We start from the raw sequence: 26,869 nt of genomic DNA on the forward strand, positions 1-26,869 counted from the left end.
GAGTCATTGCTAGACAGCTTAGATAAGAAAGTAGAAAAACGGAACCAGAGAGCATAGCTCCGAGATATTTTTGGCAGGATCCAGGGTATAGTTAGGGAGTGAGTACTTCCGAATGTAAGTTCACTTATTAGGTTTTGCTTTATCTCAGCAATGAAAAGACCCTATAAGATAGGCATATTCAGGAAAGGAGTGGTTGAGGAGAAATGACCTGCACAAACCCATTTATTTGTTATTTATTTGGAGAACAACTCTCAGATGCTTTATTTATGCTAAAAAATGTGCAATGCCCAAGTCGGGATGAATTAAATTGTATTCCAGTCTCTGAAGGTTCACAATTGATTGGAAATATATACCCATCACACACACAAAAATTATGATACAGCGAGATTCGGGTATAAGTATAGAAGTAAAATTGGAGATTCTAATTTCCTGCTAATGTAGACCCTGGGAGGCAGTAGGTGATGGCCCAAGTAGTTGGGTCCCTGACACCATGGGGGAGACCTAGATTGAATTCCTGGCTTCTGGTTTCTGAGCCCAGTTCAGCACAAGCTGTTACAAGCATATTTGGGTAGTGAATCAGTAGATGGGAACTCTCTCCTTTCTTTTTCTCAAATTAAAAATAAGAAAGAAAGGTAGCATTTCTATTTGTGTGCATTCATTAATATGTGTAAATGTATGTATATAAATGTAAAACATATGTTAAGTGCAATTATTTTTCTGGTAAAAAAGTTTAAGTATAGAAAGATTAAAGTGAAAACTAAAATCTGAATACCTACTTATCTTTGTTGCCTGGCCCTGGCCAAAATCTAATTTTTAGAATCATAGAATTTCTAGTCTTTTTTTAAAAAAAGATTTATTTATTTATTTGAAAGGTAGAGCTACAGAGAGGCAGAGGCAGAGAGAGAGAGAAAGATCTTCCATCTGCTGGATCACTCTCCAAATGGCCACAATTGCCAGAGCGGGGCCGATCCTGAAGCCAGGAGCCAGGAGCTTCTTCTGGGTCTCTTACACAGATGCAGGGGCCCAAAGACTTGGGCCATCTTCTACTGCTTTCCCAGGCCATAGCAGAGAGCTGGATTGAAATCGGAGCGGCTGGGTCTCGAACCGGCTCAAACCAGTGCCCATATGGGATGTTGGCACTGCAGGCGGTGGCTTTCCCCGCTCCGCCACAGCGCCGGCCCCTGTTTGTTTTGTCTGAGGGAATTTAAAGTAAACATATGGGGGTGGATGTTTTGCCTGGTGGATCAGATGCCCTTATCCCATATTGGACTGCCTGGGATTGATGCCTGGCCTGGCTCTGGCTCTTAACTCTAGCTTCCTGATGATGCTGAGAGGGTAGCACCCCGGAGGCAGTAGGTGATAGCTCAGGTAATTGAGTTCCTGCCACTCACGTGGGAGACCTGGATTGAGTTCTTGGCTCCCAGCTTCCGTCTGCTCCAGCCCTGCCTGCTGCATTTGGATAGTGAACCAGTGGATGGGAGTTTTGTTTGTCTCTTTGCCTCTTGAATAAAATAAAATAAATATATGACAAAGCTATTATCCTTAAGGACTTCAGTAAAAATAATAATATCAATTATTAGATAGTCCATAATAATAATTATTATTATTAATTAAATATGACTTCCCCAAGCAGTGGGTGACACAGACTCTGTGGTTGGTCAGCAAAAGGACATGACTGATGGTGACTAAAATAACTGTGAAAACTTCCTAGAGGAAGAAATTCTTGAGGTGAAAAGAACAGTAGACTAGGACTTTGGAGACATGGATTTGACTTCTACTTTTAGCAGTAACTTTTTGACCTAGACATTTGCTGCTATTGTTGTGTTTTATGTTTAAAATTAAGGGGATTGAGTTGGATGACCTTTAAGATATCCAACTTCTGTAGTCGTCTCCTTTGAGCGCGGAGAGAGAAGCTAGGAGGGTGTTTCACGGGGAGCATGTGAGTGACTATGAAGGTGGAGGTGAGTCCAACGTGAGCGAATGACACATGTGAAGTCGCCTGGAGTAGAAAGGACATTCTGAGGACTAATGGAAGGTCAGTAGAAAGACTGAGTTTGAATTCTGGCTCTGCCACTTGCTGGTTCTGTGACTGCACAGAAGGTATCCACGCTGTGTTCTCATGTCTTCACCTGCCCTGCGCTCAGGTGTTGGTAATTAAGCCCACACCCATCTTTCCAGATCACTTCTCTATTGGAAACCTGGGTGCTACATTTTCTGGATCTACTCTGCAGTGGGTTTCTGAAGAAGCTGATGTGCAGTGGGAATGTGAAGAGAAAGGGGGAATCATTGCATTTGATTCTATATCTTGGTTCGTGACAAAGATCAAAACCCATTTTATTTTAAAAATTATTTATTTAGTTTATTTAAAAGACATGGAGAGGGAGGGGAAGAGATAGAGATAGATAGATAGGTAGGTAGGTAGGTAGGTAGGGATCTCCCATCTCCTGGTTCTTCCTCTAAATGCCAGCAATAGCCAGGGCTGGGCCAGGCTGAAGTGAAGAGCTTGGAACTCAATGCAAGTCTTCCAAGTGGGTGGCAGGAACCCAGCTACATGAACCATCACCTGCTGCCTCTCAGGGTGCACATAGGCAGGAAGTTGGAATCAGGAGCAAAGCTGGAACTCAGACTCAAGCATTCTGATATGGAATGTGGGCATCCCAAGTGGCGTCTTAACTGCTACATCGAATATCTGCCCCAGAAAAAGTCTTTCAAAAGTAAAAGGACAATAATTGCGAAATACAGTAAACATGAAAAGCATTAAAAACATGAAAAGAAAGAAGAGCCATTCAGCCTGTTGCTCCCGCAGCAGCAGCAGACAGCTTGTGTGGTATAGCTTGTTGGAGATGGTAGGTGTGGCAGCGGCAGGTGCTGGCATCGGTGGCTCCAGCAGGATTACTGGTGCCAGCAGTAGCAGCAGCAGGCCGATGAGTTCCTAGTCTTGCCAAGTGGCAGCAAAAGCCCCAGTCTCAAAGACGACTACAAGCTTGCCAATGCTAGTTTATGTTCTTTTTCACATTTCTCTTCCAGTTCAGGGGAAGCAGCCTCCTGCAGTTACTAATATGAAAACAGAAAACACCACTGTATTTATTTTTATTTGTTTAATCTTTCCAACTCCTTTGTTATTAAATCCTTGTATTAAATGCCTTTTTTAATGGTTTCAAGTTTTCTGGCCAGATAATGACTGATTTGGGGAATATGAGCTACCTTCTCTATAGGATTATCAGGAATAAATTTATTAACATATCAGAAGCATTTAAAACAGTGCCAGCATATGAGCACTCGCTCGATGTTAGGCATCATCGTGTCAAAAAACTAATGTGTACTCCACTTGGGTTTTAGTTGTCCATTCTAAACATGTCATCCTAAATATGCACCAGTGATTTATGGATGTTCCACTCTCACTGTGAAATCACCTCCTTTTTGTCAAGTCAGATCCTAACCTATGGCCCTCAAGGTTGCAGATCAGATATAGTCCTGCCTCCCTAAAATACAACTGTCTGCTCATGCACGCAGTTATGGTTAAACCAAGTAAGAACATGAATTGGAGAACAAAGTTGCTGAGGAATTTAAAAATTCAGTGCAAAAGGAAACAGAGCAAAATACAAACTGATATCCCATTGCAATAACAAATATTGGCTACATCTATGAGCGGCTCATGAGAGGAATCAAATTTAGCATCAGATCTGAGTGGCTTCAAGAACGTCTAAAGAACTCTACTTCTATTGATTTATTGTTTACTGATTTTCTATTACAGTACAGCTCTGGAATAGTCAGAGAATGCAGACTGAAGGGGAAGTAAACGAAGCATAGCCACAACTTTCAGTAACACTTCAGTGATTTCAGTTCCAGGAAAACGAAAGTGGGCAAGGGAACACTTCAGTTTGTGTTAAACTAATCTAATGAGAAACCAGGAAATGTATTTGAAGGAGTAGACAGGATTGAGGACTCTCTCAGGGTAGTTGGTTGTCACAAATGAGTAATTTTTTTTTTAAAAAAGTGATTTATTTATTTATTTAAAAGGCAGAGTTTCAGAGAGCCAGACGCAGAGAGAGAGAGACTCCTCTATCCACTGGTTCACTCCCCAGATGGCCACAATGGCCAGAGCTGTGCTGATCCGAAGCCAAGAGCCAGGAGCTTCTTCTGGGTCTCCCACATGGGTGCAGGGGTCCAAGGACTTGGGCCATCTTCTACTGCTTTCCCAGGCCATGACAGAGAGCTGATTGGAAGTGGAGCAGCCAGGACTCAATCTGGCACCCATATGGGATACTGGCACTGCAGGCGGTGGCTTTACCTGCTACACCACAGTGCCTGCCCTAGAAGAGTAAATTTTGATGAAATTTTAGATTGGCTATCCTATTTGTGCATTAATTTTAAAAATTAAAAAAAAAATTTAAATTTATTTGAAAGGTACAGTTAGAGAGTGGGCGCGCGCGAGAGAGAGAAAGAAAGAGAGAGGTGAGAGAGAACTTCCATCTGCTGGTTTACTCTCCAAATGGCTACAATGGCTGGGGCTTGGCCAGGCCAAAGCCAGGAGCCAGGAACTTCTTCTGGGTCTCCCACTTGGGTGCAGGGGCTCAAGCAGTTGGGTCATCTTCTGCTGCTCCCCCAGGCACATTTGGAAGGAGCTGGATTGGATATGGAGCAGCCAGAACTGTAACCGGTGCCCATATGGGATGCCATGGTTGCTTGTGGTGGCTTTACCCACTACACCACAGTGCCAGCCTCCAATTTGTGCATTACTTTAAAAAAATTTTCTCCATTGTCTTTTTTTTTCCATTTTATGTCCATAAAATGAAGGCAGAAGAAGGTGATGATACACACACATTTCCTTTTATTTATTTATTTTTTATTTATTTGACAAGAAAGAGTTAGACAATGAGGGAAAGAGACAGAGAAAGGTCTTCCTTCCTTCTGTTGGTTCACCCCCAAAATGGTCGCTACAGCCGGAGCTACGCTGATCCGAAGCCAGGAGCCAGGTGCTTCTTCCTGGTCTCCCACGCGGGTGCAGGCATCCAAGCACTTGGGCCATCCTCCACTGCACTCCCGGGCCACAGCAGAGAGCTGGACTGGAAGAGGAGCAACCGGGACCAGAACCCGGCGCCCATATGGGATGCGGGCGCTGCAGGCCGAGGATCAACCAAGTGAGCCACAGTGCCGGCCCCCACACATTTCCATTCTAAGTCAGTGCTACGTTGTGCACAACTGTTAGCCTTTAGGGAGAAAAGGTGCTAGAACAGCAATTATATTTTTGTTAAATTGTGTGCTCTGTTGTATATCTTCTGAAATACTAAAATATCAGTGTGTCAATGTTGATATCTACCTAAAATCTCATGGTAATTCTTACGTCAAATGTAAGTTAGTGTTAATAATGTGAATAACTCACACATCGAGAGTTTACTTACCACGCCCTCTGCTAAGCACTTCTTTGGCCGTATGTTACTTAGCTCATAACACCCCAGTGATGAAATAGTTACTTCGTTTTCAAAAATGACACTGAAGTGCAATGAGACAATGAGTGGCTCAAGTTCACAGGACTATTCAGAACTGGAATCAGACAATCAGCCTTCGGAGATTTTGCTTTTAGCCATGATGCTGTCCTGTGAGTGTTAATACAGTGGATTCTCCCCCTTATTCTGTGTAGTTATGTTTTATAAAGTCATAGAAAACTCTGAATTAGCCAAGATTGAATTATTGCTCCTCAGAGAAACACAGGTTAGGTTCCCGTGAGCCTCCAGTCCCATTTTCATCACATGATCAATACATACCCTTGTTCTTTGTGTGTTTCTGTTTCAAGACACCTTATTTATAAATGTTGCTGACTCATTAACATTGACCTTTCTAGCAATAGTGCAATCACTCAGGCGGGAATGAAGCTTACCCACCACATGTAGTCTCTCTCTAAGGTGCATCAAAGCCTTTTCATGCCTAGGAACACTATACGGCACTTCCACACTTGAGGGCCATTTTAAATAGTGAAACAATCAACAAAAACCCACAAAATGTGGCACTAAAACTACAAAAAAGATACTTGTTGACAGCATGAGAGCTGAAACAAGAAAACATAGTGTTGTCTTGTTAGACCTCAGCTGCATGTATGTGCAGAGATTCAAATTTTTTGCTACTCTGTGTGTCTGAGAAAGATTGGGACAGCCTATGAGTACTGGTTTTGAAGTTACAGGTAAATTTTGTTGAGTAAGTAAATTTGAAAATCTAGACTCTACAAGTGATGAGGATTAATTGTAATTGCCATAACTCTCATATATTTGACCATTTTAAAGATGAAGATGTAAGAGAAGGAACAAACTGATGTAGGATTGCATATTGGTTAGGGACGTGGCTTTAGAGTTGATTAGATTTCTGCCTGCCACTTAAGATGTGGATAGGGGCTGGTGTTGTGATGTAGCTGGTTAGGCCTCTGCCTGTAGCACCAGTGTACCATATGGACATTGCTTTGAGTCCTGGATGCTCCACTTCATATCCAGCTCCCTGGTAGTGCACCTGGGATAGCAGCAGAGAATGGCTCAAGTGCTTGGGTCCCTGCATTTATGTAGCAGACCCGGAAGAAGCTCCTGGCTTCTGGCTTTGACCTGTTGCAGCCACCTGGGGAGTGAATCAGCAGATGGAAATTCTGCTGATGGGCCCCTGCCACCAATGTGGGAGACACGAATTGAGTTATTTTTTTTAAAGATTTATTTATTTGAAAGTCAGAGTTACACAGAGAGGCAGAGACAGAGAGAGAGAGAGAGGTCTTCCATTTGCTGGTTCATTTCCCAACTGGCTGCAATGACTGGAGCCCTGTGGTTACGAAGCCAGGAACCACGGTCTTCTTCCAGGTCTCCCACGTGGGTGCAGGGGCCCAAGCACTTGGGCTATCTTCTTCTGCTTTCCCAGGCCATAGCAGAGAGCTGGATCGGAAGTGGAACAGTCGGGTCTCGAACCGGCGTCCATATGGGATGCTGGCACTGCAGGCAGCGGCTTTACATGCTACACCACAGCACTGGCCCCTGCCTCTACTGAATTGAGTTCTAAGCTCCTAGTTTCAGCCTGGCCCAGCCCCAGCTGTTGTGGGCATTTGGGCAGTGAACCAGGGATGAAAGATCTCTCTTTGCCTGGCTCTCTCAAATAAATTAAAATAAGTAAATACACATTTGAAAAAAATGTCTTTCTGGGCAAGCTAGAGTGTGAAAAGTGTCTTCTAAGATTCCTCAGTGACTAAAGACATTGCACTGACATCAAGTATTTCCTTAGTGAATCATCTGCAGACATTAGTAACTATAGCAGGGAGAAGAAATCCTTTCTGTTGGATTTGCGCTTGCTGGTGTACTAAGGGACGGCTGAGTTTGGAGGAAAAGAAAACATATTCAGTTTTAGTGCTCGATCTTTCTCTTTTTATTTTTTATAAAGATTTATTTATTTATTTGAAAGTCACAGTTATAAAGAGAGACAGAGAGACAGAGAGAGAGGTCTTCCATCTGCTGGTTCATTCCCCAATTGGCCGCAAGGGCCGGAACTGTGCCAATCTGAAGCCAGGAGTCAGGAGCTTCTTCTGGGTCTCCCACATGGGCGCTGGGGGCCCAAGGACTTGGGCCATCTTCTGCTGCTTTCCCAGGTCATAGCAGAGAGCTGGATTGGAAATGGAGCAGCAAGGACTCGAACTGTCGCCCATATGGGATGCCGGCACTGCAGGCGGTGGCTTTACCCGCAACACTACAGTGCCGGCCCCAATCAATGTTTAAAGAATACATTTAATTTGGGTTCAGTGCTGTGGCATAGCAGGTAAAGACACCGCCTGCAGTGCCGGCATCCCATATGGATGCTGATTCAAGTCCCGGCTGCTCCACTTCCGATCCAGCTCTCTGCTGTGGCCTGGGAGAGCAGAAGATGGCCAAGTTCTTGGGCCCCTGCACCTGTGTGGGAGACCTGGAAGAAGCTCCTGGATCCTGGCTTGGGATCTGTGCAGCTCTGGCTGTTGCAACCAATTGGGGAGTGAACCAGAGCAACCAATTGGGGAGTGAACCAGCAGATGGAAGACCTCTCTCTCTTTCTCTCTCTCTGTAACTCTGACCTTAAAATAAATAAATAAATCTTTTTTTTTTTTTTTTGACAGACAGAGTGGACAGTGAGAGAGAGAGAGAGAGAAAGGTCTTCCTTTTGCCGTTGGTTCACCCTCCAATGGCCGCCACGGCTGGCGCGCTGCGGCCGGCGCACACGCGCTGATCCGAAGCCAGGAGCCAGATGCTTCTCCTGGTCTCCCATAGGGTGCAGGGCCCAAGCACTTGGGCCATCCTCCACTGCACTCCCTGGCCACAGCAGAGAGCTGGCCTGGAAGAGGGGCAACCGGGACAGAATCCGGCGCCCTGACCGGGACTAGAACCTGGTGTGCTGGCGCCGCAAGGCGGAGGATTAGCCTAGTGAGCCGTGGCGCCGGCCTAAATAAATAAATCTTAAAAAAAAAAAAAAAAAAAGAAAAGAAAAGAAAAGAAAAGAAAAGAAAAAGAAGCTCCTGGCTCCTGGATTTGGATCAGCCCATCTCCAGCCATTGCAGCCATTTGGGTAGTGAACCAGCAGATGGAAGACATCTCTCTCTCTCTCTCTCTCTCTCTCTCTCTCTCTCTCTCTCTGCCTCTGCCTCTCTGTAACTCTGCCTTCAAATAAATAAACAAATCATTTTAAAAAAAGTCCCTCAAAGGGAGAATCCCGGGGACCAGTAAGGACCACATGAAAATAGCGGGTGTTGCTCTTATCTGGTTCTGCTTTAATGCCAGGAACTGGTTCTGCACGCAAATGCTGGATTTCCTTGATGATCTTGTAAGGTAGTCTGGTCATTTTTTTTTTTTTTTTGATGGAAGGAACTTGAATATGCTTATATACTGAGAGACATGGGTGAATGGAAAAATGAGAGTTTTAAGAAACAATAATGAAATAACAGATGAAGTCAAGTGCCTCAAGAGGTTGGTGAGTACGGAAAGCAGGACACACACAAGTGGACAGGACCAAACATGGGTAAAAAGCAGACAGGACTCTGACTAGGCTGGCATTGAGGGAGTTCACACAAACTTTGTGAAACAGTGATGGTTTATCAATCAAGAAAGAGATGGCTTAGAAGCCAGGTTTGGAATAACTTTGAAGGAGTGTTGGAATAACTTGAAAACAGAAGCAGTGTTTGGAATAACCATGGAAGAGAAATGGAATAAAGGGAATAAAGATAGTGAATGGTTGGAACATAGGAGTATATGACTGAAGTCTATGGGGTATTACAGAAAAACAGAGAAAAGGGAGTTGAATGATGCTGGCAAGATAGCAGTTTACACATGCAGAAATAAGGAGATCGGATTTGCAGATGCATATACTGAATCATGAGGAGTAATGTGACTTTAATGATTAGAGAGTTTAGGATAAGTGCTTGTGACAGCTAGATATTAGAGTTCAGGATTAAAAAAATGTTCTGTGAGGGTAAGATAAGGTCAAAGAGTGTAAAAAATCAGTATATTTCGATTTAACTATGTTAACTATATGAAACCTCTAAGAGGATGGCGGGATTTTGGAGAGTACAGACCAGACCAGCAAGGAGATACGCCCGAATCCAGAGTCCAACTACTGTCAGTGATGTTGTCCAGGACCCCTTCCCGCCGGCCAGTAAGGAGCCAGTTCCGGGGAATGCTGCGTACTCCCTCCAGCTTGTTATCAAAGGGCCAGCTGGGGCTAAGCAAACCAGTACTGAGTTAGAAACCAGTTCCCCACCTGCCGGGAAGGCCTAGTCACATACCTAAGATAAGACAGTTGTTGCCTCCTGAAATTGTCTTTAAGTTGTACTTTACTCATTCCTGTATGTAAAACTACCTTACCCTGCAGTTGTGACTTGTTAATCCCTGCAGGCCTAAGATAGCCATATGCTCCCTGAAACTGCCTCCTTACTGCCTTGCTAAATTTAGGGTATAAAAGTAGGGAAAGACAGAGGATGGGGCTTGACTCTTGAGAGTCTAGTCAAGGCCGCATGCGTAAATACACTGTGCCTTTCCTCCAGAAAGCGAGTGCTTGGTTTCCTTGTCATTGTCCACAATGATGTTGACACAGAAGACAGGGGAAAAGGCCACTATGTGGTATAGTCACAAGACTCAGGTTTTAGATGAGATCATAGGGTCAAAAAGGAAGCTAGGAACGGGCCACTTATCTCTTTTTTCCACTTATTCAATGAAGACATTAGTTGTATACTCTCTAAAATCTTAGCAGATGGAGAAGTATGGGGAGTGGAAATAGTTTCTCTGGCCAGCCATATCTTTTCAGACTGATTTCACATGCATATGTATATAATTTGTGTGTGTTCTGACATAAATTGATAATGTTCTGTTTTTTGAAGTTACCTATTTTTTTTATAACCTTTAGTTTTTCATTGGTCTTAATGACCAATACAAAGCATTTCATAATGATAGATACATCACTACTTTTTGCGGATACTCCGTGTTTCCATTTTTTCACAATTTTGGAATAAACATAGTATCATCCATATTTTTTGTGGATGCAAGACTTTATTTTTATTCATTCATTTATTTATTTATTTTTTAATTTGACAGGCAGAGTTAGACAGTGAGAGACAGAGAGAAAGGTCTTTCTTCCGTTGGTTCATCCCCCAAACGGCCAATATGGCCAGCACACTGCGCCAATCCAAAACCAGGAGCCAAGTGCTTCCTCCTGGTCTCCCACGTGGGTGCAAGCGACCAAGCACTTGGGCCATCCTCCACTGCCTTCCCAGGGCCACAGCAGAGAGCTGGACTGGAAGAGGAGTAGCCGGGACTAGAACGTGGCACCCATATGGGATGCCAGCGCTGCAGGGGGAGGATTAATCAAGTGAGCCACGGCGCCGGCCCCAAGACTTTCTTTAAAATACTGAGTGGAATTCTTAAATTGAAGGTTATGTATAATGAATATTTTGATCAATTCTGTTCATTTCCCCTTTGAAAGATATGTCAACATGCATTTCTGTCAACAGTGATCCTGGATAGCTGATTCTTCACATCCCTGCCAGGGATTTTCTAGGGAGACAAAACAGGCAGATTTTCTTTCACACACTCAATATAATTAAGTGACTGCTGCTGTTGTGGTCATACAGACTTGAGTTCATATGTCGGGTTTTGCCACGTACTGTGCGCTAATTACGTCATTTTTAAGTTGCACTGTTGTTTTCATTTGGAGTATACACAAAACGTATTTAAGGAGTTCCTTAGGATTTATCGTTATAATAGGACTGGGAGCAAAGAGGGGACGTTAATTTCGCTTCTCAAATTTGTGAGGAATTGGGTTGATTCCATTTAGAGATCATCGGAACACACGCTGAAATTACTGTGAAATAGAGTTTCTGTTCTGTGAAGTCTGACAAGGCGATGTTATCAGATAAATCGGCTCGGGGTATTTTAAACATCTGGACTCTGGTGGGTTAAAGCCCATCGTGTCTATGACTGGCTTACACATTTCCTGCAGGTACGCAGACTGGGATTATAGACCGGCGGATACTACTTTTCTGCCAAAAAAAACTACGCTTCCGAAGTGACTCTTGGCACAAACCCGCCAGGTTTCAAGGCACTCCCGGCTCTCCCGGAGCACCGCGGGCACCTGCCGAGAGCAAGATGGCGCTTTCCCTCCTCACTTTTCCGGGATACAGATTTCCATAACGTTAGTTAGTCACGCAGGAAGAGGGCATATTTGCCATTTCCCAAAATGGTGAGCCCCGTAGCCTCACCGTTTCCTAGGTTTCAATATGGCATCCCGAGCAGCGCCACCGAAGAGGTTAACCTCAGAACCGAAACCGAATCCGCCCGGAAGTGACGTCAGCGGAAATAGTGTCCCATCTCAGCTCCCCGCCCAAACGTCCCGCCCCCTGCCCTACGCCCCGCCTCCGGCGGCGCGGAGTGCGGAGCCAAGATGGCGGCCGAGTTGGAGTACGAGTCCGTGCTGTGTGTGAAGCCCGACGTCAGCGTCTACCGGATTCCACCCCGGGCCTCCAACCGCGGTTACAGGTACCGGCCCCGAGGCGCTGCCCGCCTGCGTCCCCCGTCGGGCGCGGGAGTTTCGTCTTCGGGCGGTAGGCTGCCTGCCCCGCCACCGCCGCTTCTGGGGTTTCTCCTTGCTGGCCCTCCCACCTGGGATGTCGTCTCCCTGACCTGCTGCACCTCCACGCTGGACTGGCATCCTCCCTGTTGCCGGCGTTTGTTGTTTTGGTTTTTAATTGCCATCCTGCATCATCCACTTCTCCTCCCCCGGACCCCTCTGGGGCGTCCATCTGCTCCCCGTCATCCACATCCTTGCATGCCTGCTCCACCGCCACCTTCTGTTCGCCGAGCCCTGCGCCCTTCAGCCCCTGATCCTCATCACACACACTCGTTTCCAGGACCCTGGGCTGTGCACGCCTGTGGGTGGGCGATCGTCATGTTGCTGGTTTATCCTTGGTGCTGTTGTCAGTCTCCCTGCTGGATATCCTCATCCGCTGTTTGTTTTTCCCTTTCAGCTGTTTTGCCAGTGGGCAAAGGTTATGGTCTTAGGTTTTCCAGTGGTTGTCCACCGTGTGTTCTGGTTACATTTTCTTGACGATTTTATTGTATTTGCTCTCCTCCTTCCCTCCCTCCCCTCTTAACCCTGCCTGTAGCTTTTCCCTCGAGAGTTACTGTAGCATTTTTGCTGTTCGGGCCTAACAACCAACCTTGGAATCCAATGACTGAGAATGCTGTAGCGCATTAAATAGTTGAAAGAATTAACTGGATACATGTTGGAAAATACAAGTATAAACTCTGACCTCTTAAATTTCCCAACCTCTCCACGCCTCATTTTTTTCATCTGTAGAATAGAAGTGAATGTCCTAGGCACCTCACAGGGGTTTTTGGAGAGTGAAATCATGTAATGGATGTGAAAGCGTGCAGGAAACACTAGAGCAGTTATACAGATAAGATTGTGTTCTCATTCCTCTCTCTGGGCCACATCATGGTTTTCCTCTTGGCATTTGTCATTACTTTGGCTGAAAAGTTAACCTTTCCTTACGCCCACTGTTCAGCTTCTTTTGCAGAGATTCATTCTTAAGTCAAAGACAGTTGAGTTGTGTGTGTAGGCACTGGAGTCCGTGTTGGATCCTCTGTTGCATTGTACCTTTTGGCAGAGGTGTAGTACTACTTCCAAGAAGCTGTCATTCAGAGCCCGGAGTGACAGCATGGTTTTTGCTGCTAGTCACAGGTACTCTGTAGGGGTGACTCTCCTTCGACATCACCTTCTTTGGGAAGCACTGCTTCCATTTGGATTTGCTTCTGTAACATCCTGTGCTTTGCTTTCACAGTGTTCTCCATTCTGTCTTATAATAGATTGTCTAATACCTTCTTTATTTGGTCTAGCCCATGAACAGCTTGAAAATTACGTATTTATTTATTTGGGAGGCAGAGAGAGAGAGGGAGAGCTCTCTGCAAATTTCCACAGTGACTAGGTGTGGGCAAAGGCTGAAGCCAGGAACTTAGTCCAGGTCTCCTCTGCGGGTGACAGAACCCAACTGCTTGAGTCATCACTGCTGCCTTCCAGGGTCTGCATGAGCAGGAAGCTGGGGTCAGTGGCCAGAGCTTGATTTCAAACCCAGGTACTCTTACTATAGGATACCAGTGGCCAACTGGCATCTTATCCCCTAGGCCAAATGCCTACCACTTGAAGCTTTTTGTTTTCAAACTTTGTGTTCCTCGGGCCCAGCATAGTGTCTGGTGTCTGGCACACAGTGGATGCTCTAAATGTTACTGAAGGAAGGAATCAGTACATTTTTACAGATAAACCTAATCACATACATTAGCGTTGACTAGACTGCTAAATAAGGTAAAATAGCTCATAATCTCCAAGTTTAGGAGTTAAGACTTCCTAAAGAATATGATACATGTTGAAGTGGGTTCTTTTCTTTTCCTTCTACTCCAAGCATTTAAAAACACCTTCTCCCTCTCACTGGTCTGTGTTCTCTACCTTCCTTTTCTACTTGAATCTAGCCTTTATCCTTGTGTCAGTTAACTGCTGAGACATCAAAGCGATTTCTTTATTGTCCTCTTACTTTTTTTCCCTATGTTGCCTTTCTGTGGGTTTTTTTTTTTTTTAAGATTTTTTTTTTTTTTGACAGACAGAGTGGACAGTGAGAGAGAGAGACAGAGAGAAAGGTCTTCCTTTGCCGTTGGTTCACCCTCCAATGGTCACCACGGCTGGGGCGCTGCGGCCGGTGCACTGCGCTGATCCGAAGGCAGGAGCCAGGTGCTTCTCCTGGTCTCCCATGGGGTGCAGGGCGCAAGCACTTGGGCCATCCTCCACTGCACTCCCTGGCCACAGCAGAGAGCTGGCCTGGAAGAGGGGCAACCAGGACAGAATCCGGCGCCCCGACCCGGACTAGAACCCGGTGTGCCGGCGCTGCAAGGCGGAGGATTAGCCTATTGAGCCGCAGCGCCGGCTCTAATATTTTATTTATTTATTTGACAGGTAGAGTTACAGAGAGTGAGAGAGACAGAGAGAAAGGTCTTCCTTCCGCTGGTTCGCTCTCCAAATGGCCACAACAGCCATAGCTGCGCCGATCTGAAACCAGGAGCCAGGTGCTTCTTCTTGGTCTGCCATGCGGGTGCAGGGGCCCAAGCACTTGTGCCATCCTCCACTGCCCTCCCAGGCCACAGCAGAGAGCTGGACTGGAAGAGGAGCAGCCGGGACTAGAACCGGTGCCCATATGGGATGCTAGTGCCTCAGGCGGAGGATTACCCTAGTGTGCCAGGGTGCCGGTGTCTCTGTGTTTTCCATATTTATTGGCATTTCTTATTCTCCAAGAGGCATTTTTTTCCATCAGTCCCTTTTTCAGCACAGTGAATGAGGAGAGCACAACCAGGTTTAAATGTGGAAAATGTGTAACTGTTTATTTACTTGCTGGTTTACCTTTGGCAAATCACTTTACTCTTTAGAACCTTAGTTACCTCGTCTAAAAACGGATATAAAAACTCTCCCTGCAAGAGGCTTTTGCTGAATTTTTAAAAAAAATTTATTTATTTCTTTGAAAGTCAGAGTTACATAGAGAGAAGGAGAGGCAGAGAGAGAGAGAGAGAGAAGTCTTCCATCCGCTGGTTCACTCCCCAATTGGCACTGCAATAGCCGGAGCTATGCCGATCTGAAGCCAGTAGCCAGGAGCTTCTTCCGGGTCTCCCACGTGGGTGCAGGGGCCCAAGGACTTGGGCCATCTTCCACTGCTTTCCCAGGCCACAGCAGAGAGCTGGATCGGAAGTGGAGCAGCCGGGTCTCGAACTGGTGCCCAGATGGGATATAAGCTGCAGGCTTAACCCACTACACCACAGAGCCGGCCCCTCTTGCTAAATTTTTTAAAAGAATGGGCCTAGCGCCAGGCACAAAACAGATGCTTGATAAATGTTACTTTTGTTTTTGTCAGCACAGTCTTTCTTGTTGCCTACATGATGAGCATGATTTATTCCCAAGGCTGCCATTAAAGGACAAGCCAGGCATTTTAGCAAGGAGAGGAGAACCTTTCCTTTGAGTGACTAAGAAAATCAGAGAGAATAAATGACTTTGATTACCGAATGTACACTGTTGTTTCCAGACTTTCACTGCCCAGACTTCTGAGAAGGAAAATTTCAATTGATGAAAAACTAAAAAATGAGTAGAAAATGGTTTTGTAATCTATAAAACAGCTTTTTACTCATCACTACTTTTGGGAGTGGGACTGTCCGTCCCATGGTCTCTGTAAAGGCCTGCAAAATCATCTGGTCTCGCCTTGCCAAGGCCACTGGAGGTGGAACTCAAAATTCAATAAATCCATAGTGAGATAATTTTTAAGTTGCTACTTTTATAAGGCCCATGAATGATGTTTTAAATATTCAAATTGCCCTTGGCAGAAAAAGGCTCCCCACCCTTGAAGGCCTAGCTAAGTCAATATTAAACTCTATAGAGTGTTTTAATATAAGGAAAATAATATTAGACTTGAAGTATGATAACTGTGTTATTGTCTTTTTCCTCACTTGAGAGAGAGGGACAATAGCTTTTCATGTCTGTTCCATATGGCTGCTGTAAGGACTTAATAATGTGCAAGTGGAATCTCATTATGCATTATAGTAATGACTTACATAAAAAAGCTTTATTGCTAGGTAAATGGAAAATGGTGAGGTCAGTTTGGAGTATTGTCAGAAAACCAGCAAAGCCACTTCTTTACGTAGGTTTCATACTGGGAAGGAGGTGAGACTCAAGGCTAAGGGAAATAGCTACCATGAATGGAATGGTTGCTTCCTGTGAATTTGCTAAATACTGGGCATTGGATACACAAGATAAAAAAGATAAGGAACCTGTCCTAAGAAACATATGCAGTAGGCCGTTCCTGATATTCTCCTAGCCCTTTTGTACTTATGTCCAACTCTTGGGGTATGACTAGCATAAGTAACAGTTCATTAAAATAAGCTGACAGATGGGACTTTCAGAGCTGTCCATTCTGGATTAGACATAGGTACTTGAAGGTCTGTGAGGGCAGGGCGTCAAGAACAAGGGGAATGTAAGGATTTATCTTACAGATCTTTCTGGAACTCCAGCCAGATCTCTCACATGGGTAGCAGGGCCCCAAGTGCTTGAGCCATCATCTGCTGCCTCCAAGGATGCAGTAGCAGGAAGCTGGATCAGAAGCAGAGTAGCCAGGGCTGAAACCAGCCCTCGATCTGATAAGGGATGTGGGTATCCCAAGCAGTAGTTGTATCTGCTGTGCTACTGAGCCTACTGCTTGTGCTACTTTAAATTTTTTAAAAAAATATTTATTTCTTTGAAAGAGTTACACACAGAGAGAAGGAGAGGTAGAGAGAAAGAGAGAGGACTTCCATTCTGCTGGTTAACTCCCCAGTTGGCCACAATGGCTGGAGCTGTGCTGATCTGAAGCCAGGAGCCAGGTGCTTGGCCTGGACTTGGTGCAAGCCAAGGACTAGGGCCATCTTCTACTGCTTTCCCAGGCCGTAGCAGAGAGCTGGAAGAGCTGGATGGGAAGTGGAACAGCCGGGACTAGAACCAGCGCCCATTTGGGATGCCCGCACTGTAGGTGGCAGCTTTACCTGCCATACCACAGCGCCGGCCTCTACTACTTTTAATTTTTACTTTCCTTCTTTCAGCTTTTAACTTACCATCTTGTTGAACTCATCCTTGTTTATAGATACACCTTATTGTTACCTTTCTAGCCTGCGAATGTTACTCTTCAGGTTCCTAAGGTATGAATTACTATACTAATAACTATTACCATGTCCTCCCTGTTCTGTCCTGGCAAAACAAATCCACATACTATATTTGATAAAATTGGTCATAAGTAAAATCTTAGATTTCATTCAGGTTCATATATAACCCAGATGATAAATATTCAGTGTTTTCTAATATTTTCATGGATGCTTAGATCTCCAGCCTAGATATCTTTTCATAATTCTAGTCTCATGTATTTGGTTACCTGCTCCATGTCTTTCTTGAAAAAATGTTAGACATCTCAAACTAAGGGAATCTAACACTGAACTGATCGTTCTTCCCACATGTGCCACCTATAGCCTTTTTGGCAACTCTTTTGCTCGGGATAAAAACGTTGGAGTCATCCTTGATTTCTCTTTCTTCCTTCACACCCAGTCCATTGGACAATCCAGCTGCCTTTACCTTAAAGACAATTCAGCTGGTGCCGGTGTTGTAGCACAGTGGGATAAGCTGCCACTTGGGATGCTAGCATCCTAAATTGGAGTGCTGGTTCGTGTCCCAGATACTCTGCTTCCAATCTGGCATCCTGTTGATGCTCCTGGGAAGGTAGTGTAAGATGGACTAGCAACTTGGGCCTCTGCCTCCCCTATGGGAGACCAGGGTGGAATTCGTGACTCCTGGCTTCAGCCTGCCCAGCCCCGGCTGTTGTGGCCATCTGGGGGAGTGAACCCAGCAGATAGAAGATTTCTCTCTCTGTCTTTCCCTCTGTCCTTCTTGTTCTGCCTTTCAAATACATACATAAATAAATGTGTAAATAAATAAATATTTGAAAAAAAAATAATCAGTGGCTGGCATTGTGGCATAGCAGGTAAAGCTGCTGCCTGCAATGCTGGTATCCCATATAGGTACCAGTTTGTGTCCTTACTGCTCCATTTCCAATCCAGCTCCCTGATGATGGCCTGGAAAAAGCAGTGGGAGGTGACCCAAGTGTTCGGGCCCCTACCACCTACATGGGAGATGTGGATGAAGCTCTTGGCTTCTGGCATCAGCCTGGTCCAGCCCTGGCTCTTGCAGCCATCTGGGTAGTGAGCAAGCAGATGGACTCTCTCTTCTCTGTCTCTCCCTCTCTCTGTAACTCTGCCTTTCAAATAGATAAATATATCTTAAAAAAAAGAAAGAAAGGAAAAAAGAAAGAAAGAGATGATCCAGAAATAAATCTAAAAAAAAAAAAAAAGAAAGAAAAAGAGAAAGATGATCTGGAATCTATCTAGTCCCTTCTGCTACTGTTTCTTCTAAGCTACCATCATGACTCAAGTAGATTGCTGTAGTAATCTCCTAAGGAATCCCCCTACTTCAGTCCTCATAGCCCTGTATTTCTTCTACACACAGGAGCAAAATAATCTTTTTAAAATATAAAGGAGGGCAGGAGTTTAGCCTAGTGTTTAAGACTTGATGCCCTCATCCCCGTATCAGAGTATCTGGGTTTGATGCTTGGCTTCTGTTTCCAGCTTCCTGCTAATGCAGGCCACATCTCTTTCCTGAATTCTTCACCATGACCCTGGGAGGCAGTGGTGAGGACTCAAATAATTTTTTTTTTTTTTTGTATTTGTTGTTGTTTTTAAAGATTTACTTGAAAGGCAGAGTTATAGACAGAGAGAGGGAGAGACAGAGAGGTCTTCCATCTGCTGGTTCACTCCCCAAACAGCCACAATGGCTGGAGCTGGGCTGATCTGAATTCAGGAACCAGAAACTTCCTCTGGCTTTCTCACACAGATGCAGGGCCCCAAGTTCTTAGGCCATCCTCTACTGCCTTCCCAGGCCATCAGGAGGGAGCTGGACTGGAAATGGAGCAACTGGGACTTGAACTGGCGCCCATTTGGGATGCCAGTGCAGCAGGCAGATGGTTAACCTACTACACCACAGAATTGGCCCCAGTAATTGGCTTTTGCAATGCATGTGGTAGACTTGGATTGAGCTCTTGGCTTCCAGCTTTGGCCATGGCCCAGCCTCAGTGGTTGTGGGCATTTGGAGAGTGAACCAGTGGATGGAAGTGCATACTTTCTCACTCACTGTTCTGTTCCCCAAACCTTCGGTCTCTATCTTCTTACCTCTCAAATAAATACATAAATAAAAATAAAAAATATATAAATAAAAGTATATATTTATTTATGTGTGTATGTATATAAAAATATAGTATAATATATATTAGATAATATATAATATATAATATATATAATATATAAAATATAATTATGTAATATATAGTATATGTAAAACATATATACTTTATGTTATATATATACACACACATACACACACGTATATAAATAAATAAATGAGAGAAACTGTGTTATACATCTGCTTAAAGTCTGTGATGACGCCTCTTCCACTCAGAGTAAAAGCTGAAGTTCTTCGAAGTGATCCGGCCCTTTGCTGTGTCTCCCACCTCATCCCTTATGTTCTGACCACAGTGGTTTCTTGGCTGCCCCTCAGACACGACCTCAGCACCTCGTCACTGCTGTTCCCTCTGTGCACAGTACTTTTCCCGCGCTAGCTCTTACATGAGTTACTCCATTTTCACTCATGTTGAGCCTTCCCAGTGCGACCTGTCCCAACTGTACACTTGAATGTTATAACCTGCTTCCTCCCACTGCCCTCCCAGCCCATCTGCCTCTACATTTTCTTCTTAGTGCCTTTCACCTTCTAAGGGATGAATTCTGTTTTTTAACTTTTCTTTTTTTTTTTCTGTCTTTTATCAGAATGGAAGCCTCACGAGGCTGAACTTTTGTTTGCCCTTGCACCCCTGACCCCCGGCCCCACAGTAGTGTCCGTAGCTTAACCAGCACTCGGTGGTGAAAGATAGTATGTTTAGTGATTTGGGAAGGCTTCTGTTACCCAGGATATTTTATTTAGTAGACTTTGCTGTTACCTGATCAATAAAGCACTATTATATAGAATATCATCTGCAGTATGAAATTCACAAGATTGTGAAGAATTTTAGTTTTTACTTATGTTTGTATTTTCACTTGTACTCAGTGATGCTTTTTGTTACTTACTTGGGACTCTGTAACAGGAGAACGTGAGATGATACTACTGGTTATTCTGAAAGGATGGGCAATCCATGACAGGGAATAGAAATAGGCTGAGTGAGTCTGGGAGGCTTCACTGTGTTAAAGACATGAACCTGAGGCCTGTGGCTTTCCATTTTCCTGTCTCAGGGCATCGGATTGGAAATTAGACCAACCTGATTGGACTGGTCGCCTCCGAATCACTTCGAAAGGGAAGATTGCCTATATCAAACTTGAAGATAAAGTTTCAGGTAATCTGTGCAGGTGACCCTCTAACATATTAAGGATACTGGTTGTACTTTTTTTTTTTTTTTGGAAAGGTAGAGTTAGAGAAGGAGAGAGAGAGAGAGAGGGATCTGAGAGAGAGAGAGAGAGAGCGTGGTCTTCTATCCACTGGCTCAGGGTTGCAATAGCTGGAGCTTGGCTGGTCTGAAGCCAGGAGCTTCCTCTGCTTCTCTCACGTGGGTGCAGAGGCCCACACACTTGGGCCATCCTCCACTGCTTTCCCAGGCTCGTTAGCAGGGTGCTGGGTCAGAAGTGGAGCAGCCAGGACTGGAACTGGCACCCAGGTGGGATGCTGGTGCTGCAGGCAGTGGCTTTACCCACTACACCCCAGCGCTGGCCCCTGTTGTGCTTTTATAAGTACCTTCAAGATGGGACCTGGGATGGAAATATTTATTAACTGGAATTCTAGATTTTTGCCTTCTTTGCTCAAAGAAGTGTTTTTCTTACCTGTCAGGGGAGCTGTTTGCCCAGGCACCAATAGAACAATATCCTGGCATTGCTGTGGAGACAGTGGCAGATTCCAGCCGCTACTTTGTAATCCGGATCCAGGATGGTACTGGTAAGGCATCTGGCAGTTTGAATGGGATGAGGTTAGGGAAGTACTCGGTACACTTCAGTGAAAGTGTGCCCCAGTCGCATTTCTCTGACTTCGATTTACTAAGTTTTTCCTCTCTTTTTGTCAAAGTTACTACAGTTGTTAAAGGAGAAGACTTAACGCATTATTTGTATTATTATTCAAGACATTTGGTAACTACTAGGTAGAGTGAAATAAAAATGCATATCTAACAAAAGAATTCACACCTTTTATCCATTTATATTTTGTGCCATTTTTTTGGGGATTGTCCAGAAACGTCTTACATCCAGTGCAGTGATTCCCAATCTTTTCTTCATGGTGTCTAGCACAGGTTGACCAACAGAGATAATAACTATTTTGGGTTTTGTGGATCAGTCTCTTGCTAGTTAGTTCTGCCGTTGCAGAGCAGAAGCAGGGGGAAAGCAGACCTAGACAATATAGAAACAAGTCAGTGCGGCTGTGTTCCAGTAAAACTTTATTTACAAAAACAAGCCATGGCAGGATTTAGCTGTGTGTATGCAGTTTACTGACCCCTGGTCTAGGGGAAGTGTTTCCTGTTCACAGACTCTATCTAGTTAGGGTAACTTGTGTTTCTGTTGGGCAGACTTTGTGGGAGAGGACACTCCCGGTTCTGAGCACTGCTCTTTCCCACAGGGCGGAGCGCTTTCATTGGCATCGGCTTCACAGATCGGGGGGACGCCTTCGACTTTAACGTCTCCTTGCAGGACCACTTCAAGTGAGTGATGCTTGTCCTCAGTGACCAGGCCAAGAGGTCATGGGGAGCTGCTTCTTGGTAGAATGGGCGCTAGCTCTTTCACTGCCTGTTTCTGTATTTGCTAAACCAGCTCATTTTGAGTATCAATCCCCTTCACTTCCGTTTCCTTAAATTATCTGTGTAACTATTCTGTGTTTCCTATTCTTTATGGCCTGGAATATGTTTTATATCCTTTGTGCAGTGGTTTGAGATGCTTTTGCTTATGCCTCTGAGGCATTCGCCCTTGCTTTTGGGAGGTGGAAGGAGATGTGCAGTAACAGCAGGGTCACATTCGAGGCTGGGGGTTTTGTGCCACTTTGGTTACCTTATGCAGTGACACTTTGTGCAGCCCAGTGATTCCGGTGCAGCTGTGGTGGGAGGCACTATGCACATCTTCAGTTTCCTAGCTCAAGGGCAGACGTCCCTCTGCTTTTTTGCTTCAGGAGTCTGAAGTTGTGAAAGGTCATTCAGTGATCTCACAGGTGTAACCTGGAAGGACTAGGGAACTGTAACACCCTCCGAGACAGCACTCAGCTGCGGGGCACGGGGATTGGTGTTTAAATGCCCTCCTTTTAGGAAGAGTCAAATCAAATTCGTGTCCTGTATTCTTCCTTAGGGAAGCCCAGTTGCCTTCTTTCTTGGCTTTTTTCCCCTTTCCTTTCCTATTCTTTATGGTCCTGCCCTCTACTTTCTAGAATTCTGTTTCACATAAACTAAATACACCCTAATTTGTCCAACCCTGCTTCCGGGGAACCCCTAACTAAGATAACATCTCTTCCCAAAGGTGGGTGAAGCAGGAATCTGAGATTTCCCGAGAGTCTCAGGAAATGGACGCTCGTCCCAAGTTGGACCTGGGCTTTAAGGAAGGACAGACCATCAAGTTGAGTATTGGGGTGAGTACGTTTTTAAAAAACTTGGTTTTCCTGTGCTTTCGTCAGCCTGTGACATCTCCTTTCTCTTTTTCCCCCCCTTTTTAGAATATTACAACCAAGAAAGGAGGTACTTCTAAGCCCAGGACTGCAGGAACTGGAGGGCTAAGCCTACTCCCGCCCCCACCTGGCAGCAAAGTTACTCTTCCCCCACCTTCCTCAGTTGCCATCAGCAATCATGTCACCCCGCCCCCCATTCCAAAGTCGAACCATGGAGGTAGTGATGCAGGTAAATCTAGTGCTTCTGCTGCTGAGAGATCCTGTCTTAGGTTTTAGTTGGATAACACTTGTTTGCCTAGAGTGTTGATGTTTTTGCTAAGAAATGGCTCTTCGTACTTACTGACGAGGTGATTCTAGCAGCCTCTGGCAAGGGATCAAAGCTTTTGGGTGAGCTGAGAGTCATGGTATCTAGTAGGTTCTTTGGCAACAATACATGGTTATTAAGAACTTAATTTTCTTCACTGTCCATGCTTAAGTACTAGTAGGCTTATGAGTCAGTTGGACAGTGATTTTGATCATGACTCTGCTAGTTTATATCTGAATGCTGTTGGTAAGTACTACTTAAGTTCTGTGAGTCTCAATTTCCTTCTCTGCAAAATGGAGATATAAAACCACCCTGGGGTTGTGACAGTTAAATGATGTGACAACACCCGGCATGGTGTTTTGAACATAATAGCCATTCAGGAAGTATATCCTGATCTGTTCCACTTCTTCGTAAGGTTGATTACAAGAAAAGGAGAAGACATTTAGGTTTGTGCCTACATTTACATTTTCCTTCCTTTCTCTCATTTGAGAAATGAGAACAGAAATCAAAGGAGTTTTCCTAAGATTAGAGAACCAGATGTTAGAATCTGCAAGTTTTAACTTAATGTATTGAACAATGCAGATCATTTGTCAAGTTGATTACTAAGGGTAAGTCTTCTCTTCCTAGAATTTTTTTTTAAAGATTTATTTATATATTTGAAAGATGGAGTGACACACAGAGAGAGATACAGACAAAGAGAGAATTCTTCCAGCCTCTGGTTCACTCCCCAGGCCAGGCCAAAGCCAGGAGGCAGGAACTGCTTCTGGGTCTCCTGCTTGGCAGGGACTTAAGTACTTGGCCCATTATCCATGGCTTTCCCAGGCACGGAGCAGCTGAGACTCGAAATGACCCTCTGATAGGAGATGCCAGCATTGCAAGTGGCAGCTTAACCTGCTGTGCCACAACACTAGCCCCTATTTTTAATTTTTTTAAGTCAGATTTACTTTGAAATAATTGTAGACTCACATGCAGTTGTAAGAAACAATACAAAAAATCCTGTGTGCCCTTTGCCCAGTTTCTTTCAATGGTCGCATCTTGAGGAACTGTAGTTGAGTATCACAATCAGGAAATTGACATTGATAGCATCTTCCAATCTTAGTCACATTTTGCCAGTTTTGTGTTCTCGTTGGTGTGCATGTGCATGTGCATCAGTATGTAGTTTTATCACATGCAGCCTCATGGATCTGTTGTCTTGGGTCAGCCTAAAGCACAGTTCTGTCACTGCATGATTCCCTGTGTTATTCTTTTGTAGCAACACTATCACCTTCCTAGCCTGTCTTCCCCTGTCGCTGACCCTTAGCAATCACCAATCTGTTCTCCATCTGTATAATTTTGTCATTCAGGAGTGTTAGATAAATGGAATCATCACCTTTTGGAATTGGTTTTTGCACTCACCATAGTTCCCTTGAGTTTCATCCAGGTTATAGTATATATTACTGGTTTGTTCCTTTTGATTGCTGAATAGTATTCCCTGATAGGGACATACCACAGTGTATTTAACCATCACCCATGGAGGGACATCTGAGTTGTTGCCAGGGGTTTGCCTATTCTGAGTAAGACTTCTATGATATCTGTGTGCAGGTTTTTGTGTGAACATAAATTTTAATTTCCAGGGTTTTTATCATTTCTCCTTCTGTATTCAGATATCCTTTTAGATTTGGATTCTCCTGCCCCTGTTACAACACCAGCATCAGCACCAATTTCTGCAAGCAATGACTTGTGGGGAGACTTTAGCACTGCATCCAGGTAATGGGCGTTGTGAATCCGGCCTACTCTAAGTCGGCTTAAGGAAGATAGACAGAGTCAAATGACACTTGGATCTGGGAAAGCTGGGGATTTGCAGGTCATAGAGGTCTCTCGAAGAAGGTGTTGAGAAGGAGATACATATGGGAATGCTAGGGATGGTGGGACAGAAAAGCTTAGGGTGAGGTGTGAGCGGAATCTTTCAGGCCCTGGTAAGTATTACTTCTGTGAAATACGGCTTTAGGAGTTTGGGCAGCAGTTTCTTGGAGACTGTTAAGTTATGAATGGAATAGTTATCTTTCTGTCTGTTCTCCTGTCTTGCAGCTCTGTTCCAAACCAGGCACCACAGCCATCCAACTGGGTCCAGTTTTGAATAGCATTGGGAAAACATGAAGAACAGACTTGAAGAATAAAAACGACCTTGAGGGCACCAATCAGTCTGTGAGGGAAGTTAGGAACCCCTCCCGTCCCTGGAACCAAATTACTGGACAATCTTTTTTGTAGCTTCTCCATTGCATTCAAGCCAGTTGCTGTCAGTCCCCCGTGTTGTCACTGGCTGTGCTGCCAGGAGAGTGTGTGTTACGTCCTGCTCGCTACCAAGGCGGGGGAAGACCGATGCGGTCATACTCACGGCTGACTATGAAGGGCTCAGAAAGCAATCTGTTTGACGGGGATGACTTCTGACATCTGGGCATTTCTTCTCTATCCTTCAAATTCTTTAACTTATTTCAAAAAATCATCTCATGACCCTGCGTGCCTCTTTGTGAAGCCCTATTTAGCAATTTCAGGAGAGACAAAAACCTTAAAACTTCCCTCCCTCACCTACCCAAGACTGAAAATGGACAGGCTGACCTCAGTGTTTCCAAATTCAAAATTTTGGCAGTGTTGGGTTTGGAGAAAGATGTGTTTCCTCTGCTGTAAATACAGCCTCCCTCAGGCTTATCCTGTCCAGTGAACGTCCAGTTCTGGGTGTGGCTCCGTCACCCTCCTGTGTGTTTACATGTCTCTTCCTGTGATAAGAGGGCTGTGCTGCGGGCACCTTCACTCTTTGTGTTTGTTGAATAGTCCAGCATCTTTGACCGCTCGGTGTTTCTGAGACGAAGGAGGCTCCAGGGGTTGTGCTTTCCAAGTTAGAGTCTGCAGAAGTATTTGTCCTGCAGCCTTCTGGTTGCTGCATTTGAAGCACAGCATTAATCTCTCTTTGCCCCATTGTTTGACCTAGGCTTGACGAGTTCAGAGTCTTTAACCTTATCTGTAGAGCAGAGAGGTTGAAAGCAGTTAACTCTCATTCAGTACCCACATTGCCTTGCTGCCTGGGTATTTGGCCCCCTACCATAAACAATCCATTTATCTTTTTAATAAGAAGCTGCTATTACATATGTTGTCATTTATGAAGAGAGTTGAAGAGTCACAGTTTTGCCTGTGACAGGTTTGCCCAAGACTTTGATACCCACCATCCAGGGTATCTTAAAAATCAAATTTCTCTCCTCTATTTTCCTTTCCTTCTGCCCTGCCATTCCTTTTACAATGCTGTGAAGAGTTCCCCTCCTCAGACGAATGGGTATTATTTTGTTTGTTTGTTAATGGGCAGTTTTGAGGATGGAATGGGAGGATATAATTTCTTCCATTAGCAGCTATTTAGATATGTACACTCTAGGAGAGTCCTGATATTTAGTTTCTAAATATGTACTCTCTCCTGGATTTCCTGCTTACCTTTTTCTAACTTTGGGTCCATTTCATTCATTGCCTCCCCTTCCAGGCAGCTCTGTTCCTGCAGAGCCATGGCAGAACATTTCAAATGCCGATGGAAAACACTACAAGGAAAGTCTAGAATCACTAGTGACTGACTATTGGGAACCTATTTTCTCAGTCTTCTTCCATGTGTGTTCTTTGTATTCTCAAGATGATAATATATTATGTATTTGAATTGCTGAAAAATTGAAAATGAAGTTTAAAATATATGTATATAAAGCATATGCTGTATTGGTGCAATAATGATAATTAAAACATGGAGAAACA

General features: G+C 44.5%; 1 protein-coding gene across 1 annotated transcript; it reads left to right on the top strand.

The window, feature by feature from the left end:
• Positions 1 to 11,853: 11,853 nt before the first annotated feature.
• NECAP1 (NECAP endocytosis associated 1) lies at positions 11,854 to 26,869 on the top strand. Its single transcript, XM_002712759.5, has 8 exons — positions 11,854 to 12,011; positions 20,412 to 20,512; positions 21,001 to 21,105; positions 21,775 to 21,856; positions 22,659 to 22,767; positions 22,852 to 23,032; positions 24,751 to 24,853; positions 25,175 to 26,869. The coding sequence occupies exons 1-8, from the start codon at positions 11,917 to 11,919 to the stop codon at positions 25,221 to 25,223; spliced, it is 825 nt and encodes a 274-aa protein (XP_002712805.1). The 5' UTR covers positions 11,854 to 11,916; the 3' UTR covers positions 25,224 to 26,869.

This window comes from Oryctolagus cuniculus, chromosome 9 (genome assembly GCF_964237555.1).
Source record: "Oryctolagus cuniculus chromosome 9, mOryCun1.1, whole genome shotgun sequence".
In the NCBI taxonomy this organism is placed as follows: domain Eukaryota; kingdom Metazoa; phylum Chordata; class Mammalia; order Lagomorpha; family Leporidae; genus Oryctolagus; species Oryctolagus cuniculus.

Coding starts and splice junctions, on each gene's coding strand:
- NECAP1 (XM_002712759.5), top strand. CDS start 11,917: ATGGCGGCCGAGTTGGAGTACGAGTCCGTGCTGTGTGTGAAGCCCGAC. Junction 21,106..21,774: donor CCGGATCCAGGATGGTACTG/GTAAGGCATCTG, acceptor TCTTTCCCACAG/GGCGGAGCGCTTTCATTGGC. Junction 23,033..24,750: donor CCATGGAGGTAGTGATGCAG/GTAAATCTAGTG, acceptor TTCTGTATTCAG/ATATCCTTTTAGATTTGGAT.